Source organism: Hippocampus comes, unplaced genomic scaffold (genome assembly GCF_001891065.2).
Source record: "Hippocampus comes isolate QL1 unplaced genomic scaffold, H_comes_QL1_v1.1 scaffold104, whole genome shotgun sequence".
NCBI classification, from domain to species: domain Eukaryota; kingdom Metazoa; phylum Chordata; class Actinopteri; order Syngnathiformes; family Syngnathidae; genus Hippocampus; species Hippocampus comes.
This window is the reverse complement of record NW_017806072.1, coordinates 4,802,672-4,826,079: the sequence shown is the minus strand read 5'-3', so window position 1 is coordinate 4,826,079 and position 23,408 is coordinate 4,802,672. Positions and strand designations below refer to the sequence as shown.

Genomic DNA, 23,408 nt, shown 5'->3' with positions numbered 1-23,408 from the left:
CACACACACACGCACACACACACACACACACACACACATATATAAAATTCATTTTAATGAAACCATGAATTTATGATGACTAGCTGTGTCTGATTAAGCAAATGCAGACATCCATCAATGATATCGTTTAGGTTTTAGGGTGAACACATTTGCAAAATGTGCACACTTTTCATTCACATGGTAAAATGTGTTTTTAAAAAAAAAAAACAAGTCAGTCCTGAAATCAGACATGGGAACATCAGATTACGTGGGGCTGTGTGCTTCTTGCAATCAGTCTAGTGGTGAAGGGCCACGGCTCTCTGCATCAGACGATCAGTCAGAGGGGAGTTTGGCTTTGTTGCTTCACGCTCCACCAGTAGACATCTATTGGAATTCAACGCAACACCATATAGAGAGATGAACACAGATTCAGAGAGAATGCAAGCTGACAAGATCACGTAATCGATGAGGACAGCGCAACACAGCTCTGTTATGTTAAACTCAGAGTGAATCCTGATCAGCATGCACATAAAATGTCAGCAGATAACATCATGCGACCGGACCACCGTGTCATGTTCATGGTTTTGTTTCATCATATCACGACATGATCTCTCAACAGTCACACAGAAAAAAAAAAAAAAACATGGCACAGTTCTAAAACAAGAAAGGAATGCGACATCCTATGCGGAACTCCCAACTGTGCATTACCTGCCAAGTCTCTGGTGGCGCTTATTCTCCGATTTCAAGGCCGCATGAATAAGCAGTTGATTGAAGACATCTCTCTGCAAGCAACAGTGGACAAAGCCATTGGTAAACAAGAGAACTACTTCATTTCGACATGACATATTGGCTTTCGACTGTTTGGAGTTACACGGAATGTATACTGTCGCACCTCTGGGGCGCGGTGCATGAAGTCCATCAGCATCCATCACAGAGATTCATTATTCATGCGTGTGCACTTGCACTGTGCTCAACATTCTCACACTACACGGTGCAGTATAGTCATGGGCTGAAAAGCTGCGGCTCTTAGGCAGGGCATTCTTTACCACTGGCCCACTTTCATAACAACAAGGATTTGTTTTCACTCAAGAGACACAATTTCACATGATCACCGGCCTCAAGGCCGAATAAGTTTGGGAAGAAAAGAAATATCCATAATCGTCGCGGTTTCTTGCTTTATTACCTGTGCATCACTGCCCCCTATCTGCACGACACTGTAGCGCAAAGGGTAAAGCAACTCCACAGTTTGATCGTAGTTTCCTTCATCATATTCCATCAAAGCTTGACACATGGGGACCCCGATGGGTTCAGCCAGCTTATGATGGTAGTTGTCACCCGGTGTCCTGCCAAGAGAAAGAGCTTATTGATCATTTGCACCAGAAAACTTCCAAATGTCACAGAACAGAATAGCACTTTTCCAAAAGCCAGTGAGAACAGCACAAGAGTCAGCACGGCTCAAGTAATAAAAAAAAAATTCCCACCCAGTGCCAACATGGCCTTAAAGTAAGATCTGACACTTTTCTAACTTGGTAATAGCTAAAACTCTTAAAATGCTGCCGAGTCGCTGAACACACGGACAGCTGGATAAATAATCTACGAGCCCATTTTCATGAGCGACCTACGTTCCTGTGCCAAAGGTCAGTAACAGTCCTGAGGCGAGGCATTTGAATTTTACAGTCAATATGTTGCAGCATTGGCAGCATAGCGCTGAACAAATTCAAAGCCCACAGACGTAGCTACTGTCGAGCAAAGTGCAGGAAAAGAATGAAGCCATCTTAAGAGTCTGACGAGTGGATTTGAAAGTGTATCATGATTGCTGCGGCTGCCTTTCACTCACCCTGACGGCAAATGACATTTAGATTTGTTTCACTTCTGTTCTACCGTGAGCAGCTAGGTAGAGTATGAGTAAGTGACGTGACACACATGTTCAGCTTACTTGCACATAAAAGAATCTTGAGCATTTGACGGAGTGACGATAATAATCATTATCTTCTCATTTTCCTTGACAACCCGTGACATGTGGCATCAATTATTTGAGGCAAAAGAGAACGAACACAATTTTTGCTATTTCAATCGCTTTGATTTGCAATCTAACACATTGCACGTAAAGGATGCTATACTTTGAATCTGGGGGTGTTAGCTGCCACACAAACAACGTGTACAATTTTCCTGTGATCTTGACACTAATGTTCTTTACAGTGGGAGAGGCAACACTACACTCCAGTTTTCACCAATCAGAAGAGTTTGGGTCCGTATTTTTTGGGGTGCTTATATTGGTTTTATTTGTCAAACGTGAAGCCCAACAAAGCAAACTGATTTTCTCTACTATTATACAACAATATACTGTTATGGTATCAAGTGTGCCAAAATGTGACACATTAATGACTGCCCAACATAGACAGACTGAAAACAATAACAAAAAGTAGAATTTGCTTTCAAAAAACAAACAAAACAAAAAACCTACAACCACCAACCAAACGTTTTTTTTTTTGGTTTGTTTTGTGTTGTTTGTTTTTTCTGATGGTCATTAATAGTAACTTGTATAACTATTAGCTGTTCTCCAAAAACTATTTAAATGTTTAATGGTGGCAGAAGGTAAGCCTCTGGAATGGATTATTTCTAATTACCATTCTTGATATTGTGTAGCCTGATTAAATACTTTTTATTGCACATTATGGACAGTGGCCGACTGTGGAGTTGGCATGTTCTCCCTTTGCCTGTGTGGGTTTTCTCCGGGTACTCCCGTTTCCTCCGACATTCCAAAAACATGCATGGCAGGGTAATGGAATACTCAAGATTTTCTTTAAGTATGATTGTGAGCGCAAATGGCTGTTCATCTACGTGTGGCCTATGATTGGCTGGTAACCAGTTCAGGGTATCCCCCGCTTACTGGCCAAAGCAACTGGGACAAGCTTCAGAAACGCCCACGACCCGAAAATGGATGGATAAATGGATTTCGGAAAGTATTTCTATTTCATTCCATTCCATTTCTTATTGGAAGCACAAAATCATGTGATTTGAATTGTTATTCTGCTCTGAAAGACTGTGGCATTCACCTCACATGATTCCACAAAGATGACTCCATCTCTTGGGGTTTTCTCAGATTATATTTCCAAATCACAATCTCTGACTCGTAGCACTGCGTTACTGCGAATTCCGGATTATGTCAAATTGCATAGTAGCATAACTACATAAATGCAAAGCTGAAATCATATCCTGACATCCTGCTCGATGACTAAAGCACAGTGGAGAGCATCCATCTCTCACCTCGGAATTGACTCTGAATCTTCCAAGAGCGGCCACCCACTCAAACCCCCTCAGAAGTAACTCCTGTGACTTATATAACAGTGAAAGACAAGACAATTTCAAGAAGTGGTCATAGAGCAGCTTTTCGTGGGTTTTCTGCAGAACAAAATGGGAACAAAATGGGAAATGACTGTCTGTGGTCAGGCTGCCCAAACAGATTATAACCACAAAACCCCAAGGGAAAAGCAATTGCTGGACTCTGCTTTGTGAATTGGACTGCTGCTCTCAATTCTGACTGCACACGCCCTTCATCCTACACTCAACATTGCTCCTGTCTCAGTTTTACATAAGGCCCCCCTGGTGGTTCTTATGTAAGGGTGATGGTGTCGAGGTAAGCGGTGGAGAGAGAAAATGGTGCGGAAATTACTTAGCCAATTCCTGGAGGCCTTCCAGCAGACGCTTCGAAGCGCCAGTCTCTTTCGCTCCCAGGGACACCATGAGGATGTGGAGGTCATTAAATAGAGTCACGTGGTCATCGGTGTGAGGCAGCGCTACCTGCAGCAGGTCCCGGTAGCGGTCTTTCACAAACACACCTAACAGGCACGCAAATGTTGTTCATTCAGGTTGCATGACATCTGAAAGCAAATACAGTGGCGCCTGGAGATAAAAGTTTAATTTGTCCCTTGACTACCGTGACCCTGACGTGCACATCACAAAATCAAATAACTAAATCAACAAACAAGGTTATTGCAAACACAAACAAAAAACAAAACACATAGTTCTTGTTGCAACTCAAGTAATCGTTCCAGTAGAACTAAAGGTTTGTGTAGTTAATCTAAATGGCGTTTTACTCTCCTTCGCCGGTACCTCTGTGGTCTCTGTCCACCAGCTTTTGCTAGTGAGTAATTCTACTTGTTTTTGTTTTTCAGGGTTCCCACTCTTCCACTTAATTTTTATTTATGGACCTTTTAAAGACCTTTGAGGTCTAATTTAGCCATTTTTTTAAGGACGTTTTCTCCATTCAGCAGGGGATTCACGGTGGATTTAATGAACAGAAAGCCACATATCACTGAGCTGGTGTTGAAATCATTGCTGCCAAAGGAAGGGCACATCTTTATTTTTAGGGGCAATCAGCTAACCCTTCATTTGACATACTGGATGTCAAATTGGCCCAAAATGACCCGAAGTGATCACGTGATCATCATCGGAACTGATCGGAGACGGCGGGAAAAGCAGAGCGGGAACCAGGAAGGCATGTAGCCCGACCGCGGAATTTGAGGGGAAGGGCGCCAGGCGCATTTTCCGACAAAACTATTAATTGGAAGGGTGGGGAAAATGACATGAACACCACAGGTTAATTTTTAAGTTTTTTTTTAATTGATTTTAGAAGCTTTCCCTGAAAATTAAGGACAATTAAGAACATAATTTTACAACTTCTTTTTTATGGATTTTTATGAACTTCAAGGACTCGTGGGAACTCTGTATCTTGTGAAGACATTCTGTTGTCGTTGTTTTGGGTTGCTCTTTGGTTGCTCATATTGCTTGTTGGAATAAAGCCTGTGTCACTGCTCTCAAGTACTACGTGGTCCAATTTCTGACATGACAATTTTGACCGAGCTGCAAGTACCAGGACTACTTAGCTCTCAGACCATGTGGTAACTTCAACAGAACACCAATTAGGTGTAAAACGTGATGCTGTTGAAGCAACTAAACCCACAAGGAGTGCCACTGAGAACATGCAGGAGATTTGTAAAATGGACGTTTTTCTATGCTTCTGTAATCTAGTCAATGCCAGTGATGCCGGTAACGTGCGTACTCAATAAACAGCCATTTTGCGTAACTAACACTCTGTGTTACTATATCTAACGTAGTAGTTTAATTCAAGATACTACCATGTTTTCCGCACGATAAGGCGCACCTAAAAGCATTCAATTTTAGCAAAAGTTGACAGTGTGACGATACTGTAGATCAATATTTTGAATTATTGGACATCCATCCATCCATCCATTTCCGATCCGCTTTATCCTCACAAGGGTCGTGGGGGTGCTGGAGCCTATCCCAGCTGTCTTCTGGCAGTAGGCGGGGGACACCCTGAACCGGTTGCCAGCAAATCGCAGGGCACACAACCATCCGCGCTCACACTCACACCTAGGGACTATTTAGACTAGAGTGTTCAATCAGCCTGCCATGCATGTTTTTACAATGTGGGAGGAAACCGGAGTACCCGGAGAAAACCCACACAGGCCCGGGTCCGCCCATTTATTGGACATGATATTTTAAATGTTCTGTAAAGCGCTTTGTTACAGCTGCAGCGGTTGTGAAAGCGCTAGATAAATGAAGATCGATTGTATTCCCTTTATAGTGTAGCTCCATCTAGGGAATGCATAGTGCAACTGCAGCCACCATTTCAGCTTCTATTCTATGCGCTTTATAATGCGGTGCGCCCTATTTATGAAAACAATTTTAAAATACAGCATCCATTGAAGGTGTGCCTTATACTCCGGAGCGCCTTATAGTGTGGAAAATATAGTATTTCAAGATTTAACATGCAACTAGGTGATCATGGAACGCTAGTAAATTTATATACTAGAATTGTTACTTTCAAAGATGTAAAAATAACTATTTATTTTCGGCCACTATAGCAGACCAAGTCAGACAAATAGCCATATGTACATTTGTGGTATGTGTCCTTTTCAAAGAAATTCATTAACACACATGCCTATTAATCCTACCTGACATTGCCACCATACAACACTTGTATCTAAAGTTAGTGCTTGCAAGTTAAAGCAAAAATTGATAAAATAACAGCTTGTATCTTAAAATTTCATGTCAGTCACAACTATGTATGAAATGCAGTTTGACCATGGCGCACTTGTACATATATAAAGCAAGGAACCATTTAGAATTTTTTAAGAAATGTTATTTCTCCAAGTCGCTCAAAATAATATTGATAGTTGTTAGTGTTTGCATTCACATATGGGAACCAGCAGTACAGCTATATGTACTTTGTTGAAAATGGTTGGGCTTTCAACATAGAACACAAAAGATTTGCAATGAAAGATAGTACTTTGTAGAACATACTGAAATATAATCATATGCTGATATCGAGTAAACCTGAGCTCATACGCTGCTGGTGGTGCAACAAGTCGGAACTTGACATTAAATTTCAAGGAAAATATTCTCGAAGAGTCAAACAAAAACAGTCAGAGAAATGACAAGGCGGCTTGGTATCCGCATATCAAACTTGTTTGACTTTGAATTACGTTTTTTTTCATGTCATGCAAAGAGGAAAATGGTCATGAAACGTGTGCAAAGTTTTGTTCCCCAGTTCATTGTTTTACATGTGACGTTTACAACTTTTACTCTCTTGTCAACCTGATGTGTTAAAATATTAATCATAACCTGAACTTAGCGGAATTAAAAATTTATGACAGCAAAAACTCAAACTCTGCAATGGAATGATTTTGAGGATTTCTTAAAAATGAATTTTTGAAATGAATATTGATTACCGAGTGGCATGTCTCTTACCCTCCATCTCCAGTCTGCTGAGGAGGGAGCTGGCGTCGACCAGGTCCAACATGGATCCCTTGGTTTTACAATGTTTGATTACCTTTCAGAGAGAGGGTTCACCTTTACTAGAAATATCTAACACAGCACAGATTTGACACAATTACATAAAAGGAGCAACACGATGAAGTTGGCGGTTCTTGCTGGAATCCCCTTATGTCAGTCTTAAAGCATTCATGAGTGTCAGGCTGTCAGCTCATAGTACCTGCTGTTGTTTTCAAACCTATTGCAACATGAAGTAACGCCATGACACGTTCTTGTTCTTGTTCTTTCAGTGACAGGACTTAGAACAGTGTGACATGAAGTAACGCCATGACACGTTCTTGTTCTTGTTTTTTCAGTGACAGGACTTAGAACAGTGTGACATATGTATCCTCTATATTTTGAATGTTGGCATGAAATAATCATCATCCTGGGTAGATGATATGTGGATGACAGTCAGATCTGTGTCCCGATAAGCAAAAAGGATGCTGACCACTTTTGTCCTGTCTAGAGGAAATCAAAGTGTGGCATTGGATTTTCTTGATTTCTTTGAAAAGTCAACACATGTGATGGTGTTTGGTCCCAGTGGCCATTGCATATCCCACCCTGTTGATCTGGTCCCCCTTGCGTCTTATCAAAAGCCAACCGTCTCGAACTTGGGCTACAAATTGGATCGGCAAAGTGAGCACCAATATGTAACTCCAAATTTGCTGCTCAAAATCAAAACTAAAAAAGTAAACACATTCCCTGCCATATTTAAGATTTGTTCATGACTTGTATTCATAAAGTGTTGTGTAAATGTGATAAAAAGCTGTTGATTCTTACCTCATACAGTGATAGTGAATATTTATTATGCATACAATTTATTATGCATAACCGTGCTTTCTTATCCAAGACAAAACGTGAATTATCAATATGAATATAAAACGCAAATAAAAACAAATAAATGTTATCATGCTGTTGCTACAAATGCATACCAAATAAAATTGAAAATATCATCCTCGTATATTTGAATAAAAAAGTATATACCTCGGAGTGTACCTGTCTATCGGCGAAGGGCATCAGTGGAGCAGATTTCGTTGCTCCACGGGAGCCATAGTTAATTAAGTCACTACAATACACACAATAAGCTTTGCCTGCTACGTCTGGTTTCTTCAAAAATTGCCCAAGAGCTTTTGTAACGTCGAACTTGGAACCAATTTTAATAACCTTTACAGTGACTTTTGTGTCAAGCCAGTCCAATCGGAATTTATTCTTGACATTTGAGTCAATTTCTAGGATTAAAGACTCCTGATCTTTCGTCAAAAATTTCATAATTCCGCTCAAAACGATCCCAGAACAATGAATTTGCGAGACGAACAGGCCGCCATGAATCAGGTAAAACAATATGTTACATGCAATTTGATTGGTCCAATCGCTTGTAGTTAACCAATCGCTGGGCCGTTTATAATCGAGCTAAGACTTCCGCAACAAATAATGCCTTCAGTGATCTGATTAGTTGAAGCTTTCATACACGTCCAATCGCAGGGCTGTTTACAAACGGAAAACGGAGAGACTGTTCGGGAGAGCTCGTGAAAACTCGACGATAAGGTACCTGACCGCCCCTAAAATTTTCTCAACGGATTTAGACGATTCACAAAAATGATCAATTTAAGAAATAAAACGGTGGATTTCCGCGGATCCGCGGAAAATTGCCATGTATGCATATGTATCCTCTATATTTTGAATGTTGGCATGAAATAATCATCATCCTGGGTAGATGATATGTGGATGACAGTCAGATCTGTGTCCCGATAAGCAAAAAGGATGCTGACCACTTTTGTCCTGTCTAGAGGAAATCAAAGTGTGGCATTGGATTTTCTTGATTTCTTTGAAAAGTCAACACATGTGATGGTGTTTGGTCCCAGTGGCCATTGCATATCCCACCCTGTTGATCTGGTCCCCCTTGCGTCTTATCAAAAGCCAACCGTCTCGAACTTGGGCTACAAATTGGATCGGCAAATCAGTGCTGTTTTTCAATCCCTTACTTCTTGCCAGCACTTACAAAACACTTGGGTTATTCCAGAATTGGAGGACATGTTGGCTTCTAAATGTTTGAAAAAAATAAAGCTTCACTTTTCTGAATTCATGCGACGTATTCATCAATAATAGGCAATAATCTATCAAAGGCTTGATTAGTTCAGCTTGGATCAATGGTACAATTTTTATTACCGGTACATGTTTTATTTGGTGTTACCCATCACTGTAATCACCGTAACAGCGTTACAAATCCGGACAGATGTTAGCTTTTACTCAGGAGTAGAAGCTAGGTTTTTAGCTAGCTGTTACTGCTGACCAAGAGAACAAACTTAATTATGTAAATACGTAAAGAAATATATATATTTTTTAATGGTCTTATTCTGATCATATGCATAACAGGGTTAGAAGGAAGCATTCAATCAAGGCTAACTATTTTATAAAAAATGTGAAAAATAGAAGAGAGGACATGCCTTTCCTCTATCCATTCTTTTGGAAAACTGTTTGATGATTAAGTCATGCGTATCATGTGATTCACTGCTTTTCTCTTCTTCTACCATGCTAAAATGTTATGGTAGCAGTGTTGCATGCATGTTGTGGGACACACACTCCATGAATAATAAAAATAAAGATACTATGTTTATTAAAACAAATATTCCCACGGTTACAAGAGAGAGCAATGAAACAAATAATATTAAAAAAAAAAAAATTAAATATGGTGACTCTTCTGTTTGAGATTGAATTTGGTCATGGGGGGTGACAAGAGAAAAATGGCATTTCAGGGGGTACGACATAACCCTTTGATATTTTTAAAACTATTTTCAAGCATTCTTTTCTTTTAGTTTTTTAGATTTGGTTTTAGGACAAGTACATTTACTCAGAAACTGCTTGTTTTAGTGTTTTGTATGTAGATTATTTAAAATTTGATGGGTGGGATGTAAAACTTCCTCCAATTCTGGAATGACCCAGCAATCCATGCCTTACACAGCAATGCAAAAAAAAAAAGTATTGATTGACACTGTCAGAGAGGTATTACTGTGGCAATAGAATTATGATTTAGAGGAGAACTTCCCTACCTGATACTGAGAGTCGTTTCTAATATATCTTGGTTATTTAACTTATCCCAAGTGAGGGTGCAAAATTATCATCCAGTATACTGGCATATGCAATCAGTATGAGTGTGCATTCTCACAGCACATCCGCTTAAGAATGCAATGGATATAACTTACCTGAGAATCGAATATTTGCAGTGCAGCCTCATATTGTCCCTGTGGAGAGCGAGGTGACAACGACAGCATGAAATAACGTCAGACTTGAGATATGCTTGCTTGGTAAGACTGCACAGCACAGATGCAAACACAAATTAATCTCGCAATATAATCAACTGTGCACTTTAAATTACCCCGGAGAAATCGTCACAAATACAAGTTCCAAAAACGACTTGGCTGCCAACTTTGCGCTCGACTGAGAAGACTCATTATACATTAATCTTTACCTTCTCAATGAAGTACAGCGCCCAGTGCCAGTAGTTGTGAGTGGCTAGCATATCGGATACCTGCAATGACACAACACTTATTGAAGAGAACATTTCCCAAGGCTGTTTCATTCAATAGATTCCGATGAGAGCAGAACTGTTCAAGCTTACTCGAACATGATTCATCAGAGGAACACGTTGCCTAGGAAGTCACTGTTTATACCTGCCAGTCTTTCTCCCTCGCTTCCATGAACTTCAAGCCTTTGTCCACCTCCGCTGTCATCTCATAGACATGGGCGACAGAGTGGACGGACCATGCGTCATCAGGAACCAGTGCAAGGGCCTTCACGTGAAGAAAATAACAATGGCTGAGAAACGCAGATGCCTTGCATTCATCTGGAATAGATGATAATGCATCTAATGCAGTGGTTCTTAACCTTGTTAGAGGTACTGAACCCAACCAATCATATGCACATTCATCGAACCCTTCATTAATGTAAAATAAAAATATGATTTTTTTTTTTTTACAAATTCAAGATATAAAAAACACATTTATTAAAAACTGATGAAAAAAAGTAAACACAATTAATTGTAGTATGAAGTATATTTTTTTCTTAACTGTGCACAAAATGAACCAGCCAGTGATGGCCAAGCGGGCGTATCATAACTAATTGACATGTTGAGTTGGGTGTGTCTTAATCTCCATGGCAGAGGCTCTGTCGAACCCCTGAGACTGATTCAACCACTGATCTAATGTATTGTGTTTTACAACGACAGTAGAAAGTTGAGAGATGAAATGTTGTTGAAAAATTTCAAGAAAAAAATGACCCCCTTCTCTCCTTACAAATGAAGTTCCATAATCATAGATGGGGCGCCCAACCTTTTTTGACCGAAGATCTACTTTTCAAGCCAACGAACCTTCGCGATCGACCATTAACGCGCGCGCGCACACACACACACACACACACACACACACACAATGATGAGCAATAGCTAGCCATAACAGCCCCTAACATGAACGACATAGGAAAATAAAGTAGATACAAGAGTTTGTGTGTGTGGGTTTTTTTTCCCTCTACACCACACCATGATCGACTTGGGACCATTCCAAAGAATGAATGTTATCAATCTTTGTCAAGTCAGCGCTCAGGTTAATGATTTCTCACAATATGATCAACAACGATTTATCAAGGTATGAAAGATATAAATATCGTCATGCAGCACTTGGTTTCTATAAATATCTACACGTATTTCCATTTCGAAATTTTCAAGTGGTACAGAAAATGGATGGATAACTACACCATTCCTAGGTAATCACAATGTCCCATCATTGGTGAGCTACAGTATTTGTAAAACTGATCTCTGGGCTAATGTGGTGATTGGGGGCTATTAATTCATCCCCCTGGGCACCAAATTGGCGACCCCTGCATAAGACTACCGGTATTAATATTTTTGTATTTCTTAAACAGTGGTTGATTTACCACTAGTTATACATATTTAGCGAAGTTAAACATGATAATAGCGTTAAAATTGCTTTTGCAACAATTTGATGTGAATTTTTTTTTTTTTGTTCTTCAATCAGTTTGCTCAACCAGCATCTTGGAACAACCTTCAATCTTCAACTGTACTTGCTGTGCATTATTTCAAAGAGTCGAATGTGACTCCCGGGGCCAGGATGAGCGGCTCATTAATGGACATCAAATATATATTAATTGTGAATCAAAGCGGCACACTCAACAAAGACGCAGCCTGCATCATGAATGAGCTAAATCACACAAGAAACCAGGAAGACCGTCTCACCTCCATCCCTACTTTCTCAGCCTGGTCATAGAAGTGCGTCTCCAGCAGACCAAAAGAATACAATCCTTTCAGATAGCTGAAAATATAAATGAATAGAAAAGTTCCATTTATCATTCCATTATTTGATTTTCCAAGATGAAGATCATGACAGCAGAGAATGAATGACTAATTTGAAATCAGTCAACACTGAGCCTCACTAGAATGCACTCTATGAACAAAATATCTGCACGTGCCCATTTGTTGGGTAAAGGTGGACTAAGTATACCAGTGGCAATTTGAGGTTGCGTGTACGGCCGTGCAATTCAAATGATGTTCCTTGGTTGAAAACCACAGGAGTTGGAAAAACAGGTATCGACTTATTGTCATAGCCTGACATCCTCCGGGCTTATGGCTGTTAACAAGAGGTTTGTTCAAATACACTTGCTGAAGGCCATTACCACACCTTTTTTTTCCCTCTGCCTCAGATAACCTCCTATTCCAACTTTAAAAGGTAAAAGATTCTCATGTTCTCTTACAAAAAACCCGTTTGGCCATTAGACACATGTAGCACTTCCCTAGGCTGTAAGACTCATTTGTGATCAATAACCAACTCCTCGTGTCACATTTCCACTGAATCTAAAACCAGCAGGAAAGTCTTCCAATCAACAAAATTGTCTTGTTTCACAAAGCCATCACTGATGAGCAGCATGAAGAAAGGAGATGGTTGAGAACAAGAAACGTGTAATAGGTTGACTATTACGGACTGAAAATCAGGAGGGAGGAGTAACCATAATTTTATTTATTTAGTTTTTTTTTTTTTATTGCTTTAATATGGGCAAATAATTCCTGATGGTTTTAACATCGGGAAATATTTGACGAAACTCCTTCAAGGCCTTATTTGAGCTCCTCTTCAACCACCTCATCTGTCATGCATTGGAGCTCTTGCGTTGATCTAGACAAACGACCCCTTAAAGGTTTAGGATTGGTGACAAATTGCGTGTGATGGACGGCCAACGATTGACTATAGCATCAAAATTAAAGGGTTTCTTGCATGGACAAAGTCAATAGAGAAAACATCAAAATATGCCCAACAGCAGAGAAGTCCCCCTAAAACAGTACATATTATTAGTACAAGACAATACATTCTGATCCTTCCTTAGCCATCTTATGTCATATCTTTGAAAATGCAGAAGAGTCTCGCTGTGTCTTTTCAACTTTTGCAGATTCAAAATAAATACTGCTTGGGCAATGAGAACATAGGTGAAATTTCACAAACAGAATCCTGTGAATGTCATGAAAGCTTAAGAACGCCAATGAACGTGGCAGATGATGAGGCTATGTGTTGAGTTCAAATCGCTTGGAGTCACCCATTCCTAAGAGTTCTTCCTAATGAGGTACGCCATTTGTCTTGGCAACGAGTTGGAAATGCAATTTCGAATGCACGTAATGTACCGTACCTGGACAAAGGGGTATGAGGCTTCCAATGGGGCAGTACTCGAGCAACCGAATCCCTTATCTGGGTTTGAGCTCCCATATAGAAATAGCTATCATGGGCAAACTTGAGGGCGAGTAAGTCTGTGGGATGATCAACCAGGATGTCTTCCCAAACATCACTGGCTCTGGGTAAATTCCTACAAGAAACATGAGTCATTACAATGGCACGCAACAGTGCTATTTTTTTTGGGGACAAACGTAGAACGAATTGTTAATACTGTATTGATGTACAGTCAAACCTCGGTTTTCGAACATGTCTGTTCTCGACCAAATCGTTTTTTGCTCAAAAATTGAGTTTTTCATGCCTCAGATTACGACCGAAAATCGGTTCTCAACCAAACTGAGCGCACTTGAATGCGCCACTTGACTACTCTCGCCTTCCTTACACGAGGAAGTGACACTTCCTCGTGTAGCGTTCAATTGTGATCAGACGTGTTCAATAGATTTTTTTTTTTCTTTTAAGAGCATGGTTTCGATTTTCGAACAGCCTTCTGGAATGGATTATTCTATTTTTTTTTTTTTTCCGAAACGCACTAAGGTGTGGCACCCAAATTTCGTTGTATGCTATACAATGACAATAAAGGCGATTCTGATTCAGGTCGAAAACTGAGGTATGACTGTATAATAAAACCTTACTGACTTTATATTGTGTGAGTATATTGAACCTAGTTCAGACTTGGCAGTTCCATTCTATTGTGTGTGGTTTTTTTTCTATTGTGTAATTTTACCACAACACATTTTTGGCAACATACGGCATTCCTAAATCCCCAAACTGCCAGCCTGATCCTCATCTCCTGACTTCTCGAAAGCTCACCCATGTGACAACAACTCCAAGCCCTTGACGTGGAGCTTCTCTCTCGGGGTGAGGTTTTGACTGCCGGCCAGCTCCACCGTTTTCTTCACAGCGCTGGCCAGACGTTGGTTCAGGCGGGGGGTGGTCGCTGTTCCCAGCAACTCTAAGCCCGTGCTCATCACATGGCCCATCACTGCCAGGAGAATTCATATCATTCATTGCTTATTGGACTTTTTCACTGCAAACTGAAGGCTTTAAACCGCTTTATTGTTGAAACTAGGTCTCTCGAAATTCTTACTTCTGGTGTTTTCTGTATCGTATGCATTTATTCTCATTAGAGCTCACACAAATTTGCTTTCTTGTAATATTCAAACAATTCCTAGATTAATAAACATTAATGTTCCAAACAAAACCAAACCACACATTTTAATGAAGTCTAACTCTGAAAAAGCAGAGAGACATTTCAACAAGACAGCAATGAGGTCACCCACTATTTTAATATTTATGTAGTTCAAACAAGCTTTTACAAGTATGCATTCATATTCGGCTCATGTAAGTTTTAACAATGACCTCAGGCCAGTTCAGGGAGCATGCATTGCATCATCCATCCACTCCCAGCAATGGTTGCCTTTTTGTTCTGCTTCATTGAAGTGTTCCAGGTACCTGAGTGTTTAATTGGTGTTCACCATTGATACAAGTGACATGGCTCATTTGGACATCCTCGAGAAGCTGATTGTTTGTCGCAAAGGGACTTGGTGCCAATTGGGTCCAGTCAATGTCACTTGTTAATGTCCAGGCTTTCTAACTTAAGGTCTCTAGAGCAGGGGTCCCCAACCTTTTTTGCCCCACGGACCGGTTTAAGTCAGACAATATTTTCAGGGACCAGCATTTAAGGTGTGACGGATTAATACAACAAAATAATATGGTATGAGCTGCATGAAAACTGTGGTGTTTTCGAAATATAATAATAAACAAAAGGAGCGTCTAATCTGGTCGCAACACTCTTATCGCTCTGGTAATGTTTAATGCCTTCAAAATACGATACAACGCAAATTCAAAGTGCATGAAAATGACGACTCACCACAGCCCCGAGCTTGATTTTCTGAAATTAGACAGTCCCATCTCGGGGTAATAGGAGACAATGACACCTCAAGTGTGTGGTTTACGTCCAGTCTACTTCGTAATTTTGTTTAAGTCGCTGTTGCTGCAGAAACTCCCCACCTCACACAGGTAGGATGTCGGAAATAGCAACAGTGCTATTGTGGCGATCTCACAGTATTCAGTCATAACTTTGATCCAGTTGTTTCGAACGTACTTTTACTGTGCGGCCCGGTACCAAATGCCCTGCGGCCCGGTACCGGTCGGCGGACCGGCGGTTGGGGACCCCTGCCCTAGAGGCTTGAACCAGTGGCCATGGTTGAAAATACTTGGAACGCCAAATATACTCTTTCCACGCTATGTGCCTGTGAGCAAACCACTCTGCAAGTCAGTCATCATCAGTCTCACATCGAGTTTGTCTGCCAATGATTGGCAGGGAAACTGGCCGAAGTTCCAAAGAGCCAACTTTGAGAGGCAGCCAAAGCACCAAAAGACAACAAATTCAACAAACAAGAGGTCAATTGCATTGATTCAAGCTCTATGGATTATTAGCTTGGTATTTTTTATTGATGCTGCGTCAATAAAAAAAAAAAAAAAAACGATGAGGTTTATGCTGTTAGGCTTACCAAAATACACACCCAAAAAATTATCTGTTTAGTTTTGACTGTAAACTTGGAGTTGCAACAAAACAGCAGAGGCCATTTTGTTCTTCCAAACTGCTTCTTGTTGTGAGGTGAGTTGAGTTTGCTGTCACCACCTCGCACTCATACGTACAATTTTTTTCCTCCAATTTTTTATTTATTTATTTATTTTTAACTCTCGCGCAGTCTTGTCTAACTGTGCGCATGGGTGGGGTTTTTATTCCTCTGGTATTTTTCCAGACTTTGCACAGGGAGAACTAGGCTTTAGGGGGCGTATGCACCGTTGAGGGATGGAACGCAGCAGACACCCGGCCAATGGAACCAGCTCCCTTCCATCATTCCAATTAAAATCGCAGTGGTGGAAGGGCACACATACTTGAAATTGCGAAAGCAGAAATTGACTTGCTCGGGTCTGACAGATGAGATTGCCGCGCACGCAAAATTGTCGCAGTATCCAGGCAAGCTGCAAGATCCGCCCTCGCGAATGATGGAGTCGCCCCACATGTGACGAACTCCCAAAAGTTTTGCTGTGTGCTGTGGGGGTGCTTTTAAAATGCCTAGCGACAGGCAGCTAAACTAGACCTGCCCCTCAATGTAAATGAAGATGCGCCCATTTTTAAGAGCTGTTTACTTTCTGTGACCAAAACTGTCAAGCGCGCCGGGCGCCGAAACGCCCGATGAGATGCAACGTGAGCCCAAACACGGTCAACTAGACTTGCCTCTGCAGGAAAATGAAGGCACACTCGTTTTTACTCTGACCGCACGGGCGCCTTTCAATGAAAATTGGGCCTTATTGATATTCATAAATGTTAGTTTTTCTATCCTCCCTTTTGAAATTCTTCACGCAACACAGCAAATATTTGATCAAGATGTCCGTTTCAATATTTTCATGAAATTCATCTGGTTAGCCTACCAAAATCCGGATCAGCCTCCTTGATACGAGTAATGCATCCCTCAATTCCTCCGATACTGTCAATGTTGCGCCATTTCACATACTAAGGAGAAAACAAAATTGACACAATGAAAACAACGCAGCAATTTTCTCACCTTTCCTACCAAAGTGTGAAAATGAGTTCACTTCAATCGTTGTACATTATCTGTGTGTAAATTATCTACCTGAGTGAGAATAGCATCATAAAGTTTGCACGCCTCATTACTGCTGGTGGAGAATGGAAGACCCTCAGCCCTCCAAGCCTGGGTGGGAAAAAGTGTCTAGTCAGTTCTGCTCAATCAATAAAATGTACCAAAGTGCAACTTTTAAACACGGGACATACTGTAATGACGAAGCCGTTCGGAATTCATGTTTGCCCTGCAAATCACTAGTGTTGACCACTTCATCAGATTTAGTATCATCTTATTTTCAAGTCTCAGTGTCAATGCCGGATAACCCATTAGGCAATATAGACAAAAGGCTCAGGGTACCCGCCGAGGCCATAGCAGGGGAGCAAAAAAATATATCTACTGTACACCTTCAATGCGCTGTAATAATATTGAAGATAATCATGACAATTAACTACTAAAACTGAAAAGCTAACATAGATGCTAATGGAAAGCAATGGTTAAATAATACTGCTAAAAATTATAACACCAAATAAAGGCCTGGCCACAAGTATGCTCTGATGTTTCTTACAGAGACATCCCAAAATGATTAAGTTTGTGTCCACGGATTATGTTTTTAATAAAATTCACAATGGCAGAACCACCCATAAGACAATGCCTAGGCATAAAGGACATCCTGCAATACAAAGTGTACATCGTTAACTCCATTCATTTAGCCATTCATACATGCAGAATTTTTTTTTTTTTTGCATATATTCCAGGTGTGCACACAAAAAATGATCTGAATCGGAAAATTAGTTTTGATTCAACCAAACTCAATTAAATCAAGCGTGAATCGTATCACACCCAATGTATCGAGTCACTTATTGAATTGTCTTTTTTGAGAGGTGCGCACTACAAATTGGCAGTTATGTAATAGGTCTATATGTAAAGAGGAGCTATAAAAGTCCCCCGACGCTCCAGAAAAACTAAGAATTGTTTCACGATGTTTAAGTCAGCAAAGTGGGCATAAGTAGAGATGTTTACATATGTTTTACTGCCGATTGATCAGCGTTTTTCAACACTAGCGATGTATGTGCAATGCTTTTGAATGGACACATTGTGTCCGTTTCCTCCGCTGACTCCTACCAGGATACTGAAAGAGGCAGTAGTCGTTGCCATATTGCAGAGGAAATAGGGGCATTTTGAGAGTACAGTAGTTACTTACTGATTTCAACTAAACAAATAATAACATAAAAACAAATAATTTCATGATCAAAAAATACATGGAGAGTTTTGAGTGGAAGAAAAGGCTATTCTCTCTGGAGTGTTCCTTTAACTGAGGCAAGGAAAGCCTGCAGCTCATTAGATGTTCACTTGTGACATCTTGAATGAGCCATAGCTGTGCTCTTGGGGTAATTTCTGCAAGAGGGGCGCCCACTCCTGCGAAGGTTCACCACTGATCCATGTTTACTCCATTTGTGGATAATGGAGTTCAAAAGTCTTAGGAATGGCATTGTATCATTTTAATGACTGATAGATGAATTAGTTTATTCTTCATCTGTCTTGATTTTTTGGGCGGGTGCTGTGGCATTTTGTTAACTGCTTTTTAATATCTTTTGGCTACCTTCACTTTGTCAGATAGTAGTGATTTCTTGATTCAGCGGGTCTGGAGGTAATCAGCCTTGGTTGGGGTCAGTGAAAATGTATTCAGCCCTAGCAATAATAAAAGAGGTCAAATTGTTTTTCACAGAATGTTTAGAGTCAGCACTTTTTTGATATGTGTCTCAAAAAAATTATAGATATAATCACGGGAATTCCCTTTGAATGCTCTGTCTGCTAATGCTGGTGTTTTGTAGTTGAAACTTTCTACACAGACGAAACATTTTTATTTTATGCATGCGTAGTAGAACTCGTGCATCTTTTAGGTTAGTCATTTTTATAATTTAAGCTATATACATTATTTCAGACTTAATTGATATTGACATTTAAATTTGTTGACGTTAGAAATTAAATATGTTAAAAAAAGAACTACACTATTCAATACATTAATGTGCAATACATGTAATTTGCCGATGGAATAGGGTGCCACAAAACTAACACTCGGCTCGCAGCGTACGCCACGTTTGGTATGAATTCTACCACCCGCGAAAAAAACCACCAAACGTTTTTCGACTCGTTCGAAAATGACGGCTTATGCAAGACTTACCGCACAGTCCCTGAAGCTCAAAGGATCCATTTTGAGGTTACTGTATGGATGCAAAGTATAACTACAGACCGCAAACTTTGACTCCTTCGCTACTTTTCACTGAGTCAAGTTAGGTTAAAATGACACGCAGCGGAAACCTTTGCGGAAGTCCAACCTTTCAATCTAAGTGCACAAATAAAAAGCGCAAAAGAACCACCCACAGGACACTACATTAGGTACTCCTGCACTGACAGGAATCTATAATAAAGCTTTGTCGATGCTTTCAAAAGATACAAAACTATGAAAAGCGACTATAAACACGAAGAAAAGAAAATGCAGCGTTTTGATATACTGTACCTAGTGAGCTTACATTCACTTATCCATTATTTTTGCTCAATTGTGTTAAAATAACCTCCCTCTAGATGTGGCAAATTCAAAACATTTTTTCACAAGGATAGATTAAAAACTCCAATAGGGTTTATTGATGGAGATTAAATGTTCGTCTCCTGCAAAAATAATACCATCCAGCAGTTACATGCCAAATTTACATCTGGATATTATTGCAGCAACATCCTAGCAAATAAACCCATTTGATTTTACATGCAAAGTATTTGGCATATTTTAGCAATCAGTGCCAATTCCACACGACAATAGTTCTATTTTATGATAAATAAAATTCACATCTTCAAACGGTAAAGTCCTTAACACTTTGAAGTTTACCGACAGATCAGAGGGCAAATGCATGGTCAAACTTCGTATAGTCATAAACCTCACAAATCAGATTACTTAAACTGCCTCCAGCCCTTAAACAGAATAATCTGTCCACAGAATGGCAAAATGTCAATTTCTCTGAATGTTTTCCTGTAATGTCCAAACCACAAAAGCGACCATTTCGTGAAAAAGAAATCATTGTTTTATTGCTGTTTGCAGCATACATCCAATACACAGAGGCAGCTACACAAAGCATTTACATAAGTCGTGTCAACAGAAGTTTACAAATCTGAATTCTTATTCTTTACATATAATACAATGTTCACACATTAATAAATATCAGTACAATCATGTCACACTTATCACACTGACAATCTACACACAAAGAATTGTGTAACTCTTTCAACTTATAGTACATAGATATAACGTGTACGCTATGTGCTGTAAACCAATGACCAAAACCTGTCAGTGATCCAATTTGCATCACTCCAGAACCTCAAACAAAATATATAAATATTTTTGTACAGACCCCCCCCAAAAAAAAAACAAAAACAAAAACCATCCACTGAAACACAAACCTAGGCTACGGAACGAAAAAAAAAAAGGCATCTGTATGTTTGAACACTGCCACTTGCTTTAGTGTGTGAATCTCCTCACTTGTACGGTTATATTAGGAGACAGAAAATACAAGACATGATATGGACGAGTATTTGTAAACATTAGCTATCATTGTGATATACAGTAAATTTCATATCAAGAACTGGGGCCTTCGCTGTTGATCACATCAAATGCTTATGTGTTTTCCCATGATATTTTATAAGGTACGTATGAACAAATTTACAGGTAAAACAACATAATATCCCTGAAATCATCCTTTCATTTATTTTGTATGCAGTTCTTAACTTTTTCAAGGTCACTGGCGAAACGAAAGCCTATCCCAGCTGGCTGGACACCCTGGACTGATTACTTGTAAAATCACAAAATCATTTTGGACCGTGGGAGAAAAACAGTTTTACTACAGTGCCACTAGAGAGAATATTTTGCAAATCATTTGAGGCGCAACTTCGTAAATTTGAGGAGTAGTATTTTTTGTAGGATAATCCCAGGGACAAGGGTTTTATTAAACAATAAAATAGCTAAAATATAACATGGAGGTTGAGGAGCATTCGAGTGTCCTACTGAAAATCCTGTAGAATAATTGTGGATTCAGATAAACTATGTTTTTACTTCATACATTTACTTAGTAATGAATAACCAATTGGTTTCCTTGTTACATAAAGGCCCTACCCCACTGAGCCGCAAACACTTGTGATTCGTGGAGAAGGTAGCAAAATCAAAATGCGCGTTCACATCAGGGTTTGTACAAGGTCACAAATTAGCCACCCAAACGTTCGCCAACAGTTTTGGTGTTTTTTCTTTTGCAATTTTGAACATATTCCAAATTCCCTTGGGACAAGAAAACTACAGGTGAATGTCTCACACTCACCCGATGTTAAGTGTGGACTCCCAGCGATGTGAATGTGCCAACTTCAACGATGTGTTTAAAACTCCCCATACAATATTGCATTTTATCGGGATTTATTTTTTTGTTTTGCATGGACTCCCTTGTTTTTGAGTTCGCTCCAGTTTCAACTGCCCCACCCTCTCTAGAGTGGCTTGAATGAACCAAACTAATTTTGCTTTTCAGGGACAATAAACAGCAGACAGAAAAGAAAAGGCAAGAGGATGGTGAATTAGTATGCTCTTCTATTGTGTACCTAAAAAAGTGACAAATGGTCTTATGTCTGTAGTGTGTCAAACAAAATAAAAAATACTCATCATGGCTGCAGTTTTCACTGATTAGGCTATGTTTACACTATGTTCCCGACTGCGGTCCAGTTTGCCCAGAACGTGGCGTAGAATGGGATTTGTGGGAACTTTTTTTCAGGGCATTGAAGCCTAAGTTTTCTTAGCTGTGGGTGAGTCCCAGAGGCTCAAAGGCCACGCTGTTTTGGCCCACGGTTTACCATCGATGCATTCCCTCCCAAGTGAGCCGTTACGATGGGTTCTCTCATTGTATATGTCACCGTTTGTTGAAGGCTTTCTACAGATGGAATGTGAACACCGGGCAGCTTCTAAGCACATTTGTTGCCCGGCAGTCGAATGAAGCTCCCCTGCCGGGAATCAGTCTGTGTGTGAGCACATGCATACGGACACTCAATAAAGCTTTGATATTAGTTTTCAGTCAACAACTAATACACTCATCAATCTCTTGCACCAAAATGTTTAAAAGTATATTAGAGACCATATTTGAAGGACTCTTAGTGTGGACCCACAAAACACAACGTCAAAAGGAGAGAAACATCTGTGGCTCCTTTGGAAAAAGTCAGCGTGTCAGTGGGGAGGAAGGCAGCTTTAGAAGCCTTCCTTTTCTGTTCTTGCTAAAGGCAGGAGGAGGATCTTGATCTACAGTAATATGTTACTGCATCTACACAACGTATTTACAGAACACATTATTTTTTACACTTCCTTTACATCAGCAGGGCCAGATTGCAATATTCCCTTTCGATTTTTCTGGATTGAACAAGTCTTTAAACATGCTCCCAAAGGTGCCAGCACATCAAGGCTGCAATGATAAATTGCAAATGTCTTTCTACCCAAAGTGACAGTACAAACCTGAAAAGTGATTAACTAGAACTGCCTGTGGGCTGAGGATGTGTAAACGCTGCGCTGCTTCCACCAGTCTTAATAGCAGCCAAGTGTGCGCATGTGTGTGTTCGTTGGGAATCTTTACACATTCACTGCTGCAGGTGTGACAGACTCAGACGGAACTGCCTTTTTTCCCATGTTTGCTGCACGACGCTGATCAAAAAATGCTCAGACCCCCAGGCTCATTTCAACTTGGAGCAATTAGTTCACTCTTGTTAAACCCAATTAAGGTTGAAGCCTTTAGAGAGCATTACACCCTCCAGGTCCTTGTCTTCCTCTTTCTCTCGAAGCCGCTGCTCCTCCAGTAGTGCTACCAGGGCATCACGCTGCTCCACCACATCTAGCATCTCATTTAATATCTGCTTTTCCTGTGCAAGCTCTTTCTCAGTCTTGAGGTGGTCTGCAAAAGAGAAAGGCAAATGAGCAATCAGAGAAAATGGAAAAGGCGCATTGGCCGACCATAAATAATCTGCATTGACAAATATAATTAACAATGTGGGGTCATAGACACCCACAATGTATGCTACTCGGGGGAGAGTGTTGCCCCCACAGGGGCTAAGTTTCTCAATAACCACAATTTCCCCAGTGAAAGTATTCCACATGCATTACCAGATACAACAGCAGAAATAGCTTAGAGTGGGCAGTTTTGTCCTCCTTTCACTCTTTTGTTCATTGAATTACAGCTTTTATTTTCATGGTATTACAAGGAGGGGT

The 23,408-nt window shown here is 40.2% G+C and overlaps 2 protein-coding genes across 10 annotated transcripts in view; both read right to left on the bottom strand.

The window, feature by feature from the left end:
* Positions 1–43: 43 nt before the first annotated feature.
* On the bottom strand, positions 44–19,461 carry ttc38 (tetratricopeptide repeat domain 38). The gene is made up of 14 exons (XM_019894030.1): positions 19,317–19,461; positions 17,186–17,263; positions 16,983–17,064; positions 14,352–14,523; positions 13,501–13,674; positions 12,065–12,140; positions 10,488–10,607; positions 10,286–10,345; positions 10,020–10,058; positions 6,754–6,835; positions 3,653–3,818; positions 1,163–1,322; positions 688–761; positions 44–363 (listed from the first exon to the last, which is right to left on the bottom strand). The coding sequence occupies exons 1-14, from the start codon at positions 19,344–19,346 to the stop codon at positions 276–278; spliced, it is 1,401 nt and encodes a 466-aa protein (XP_019749589.1). The 5' UTR covers positions 19,347–19,461; the 3' UTR covers positions 44–275.
* Positions 19,462–20,185: 724 nt separating this feature from the next.
* mical3a (microtubule associated monooxygenase, calponin and LIM domain containing 3a) overlaps positions 20,186–23,408 on the bottom strand; it is a 58,281-nt gene continuing 55,058 nt past the window's right edge. For all 9 annotated transcript variants that reach the window (XM_019894013.1, XM_019894014.1, XM_019894015.1 and 6 more), the window contains one exon: positions 20,186–23,094. In XM_019894013.1, the coding sequence (XP_019749572.1) occupies positions 22,910–23,094 (185 nt within the window). In that variant the 3' untranslated portion in view covers positions 20,186–22,909. The remainder of the gene's footprint in view (positions 23,095–23,408) is intronic.

What these genes read in the sequence shown, in the direction of transcription:
- ttc38 (XM_019894030.1), bottom strand. Translation starts at nt 19,346, where the DNA reads ATGGATCCTTTGAGCTTCAGGGACTGTGCG. An exon ending in TGAGCTTCAGGGACTGTGCG is followed by an intron (nt 17,264 to 19,316) that starts GTAAGTCTTGCA and finishes TTTCCCACCCAG; the next exon opens with GCTTGGAGGGCTGAGGGTCT. An exon ending in CTGAGAAAGTAGGGATGGAG is followed by an intron (nt 10,608 to 12,064) that starts GTGAGACGGTCT and finishes CTTCACGTGAAG; the next exon opens with GCCCTTGCACTGGTTCCTGA.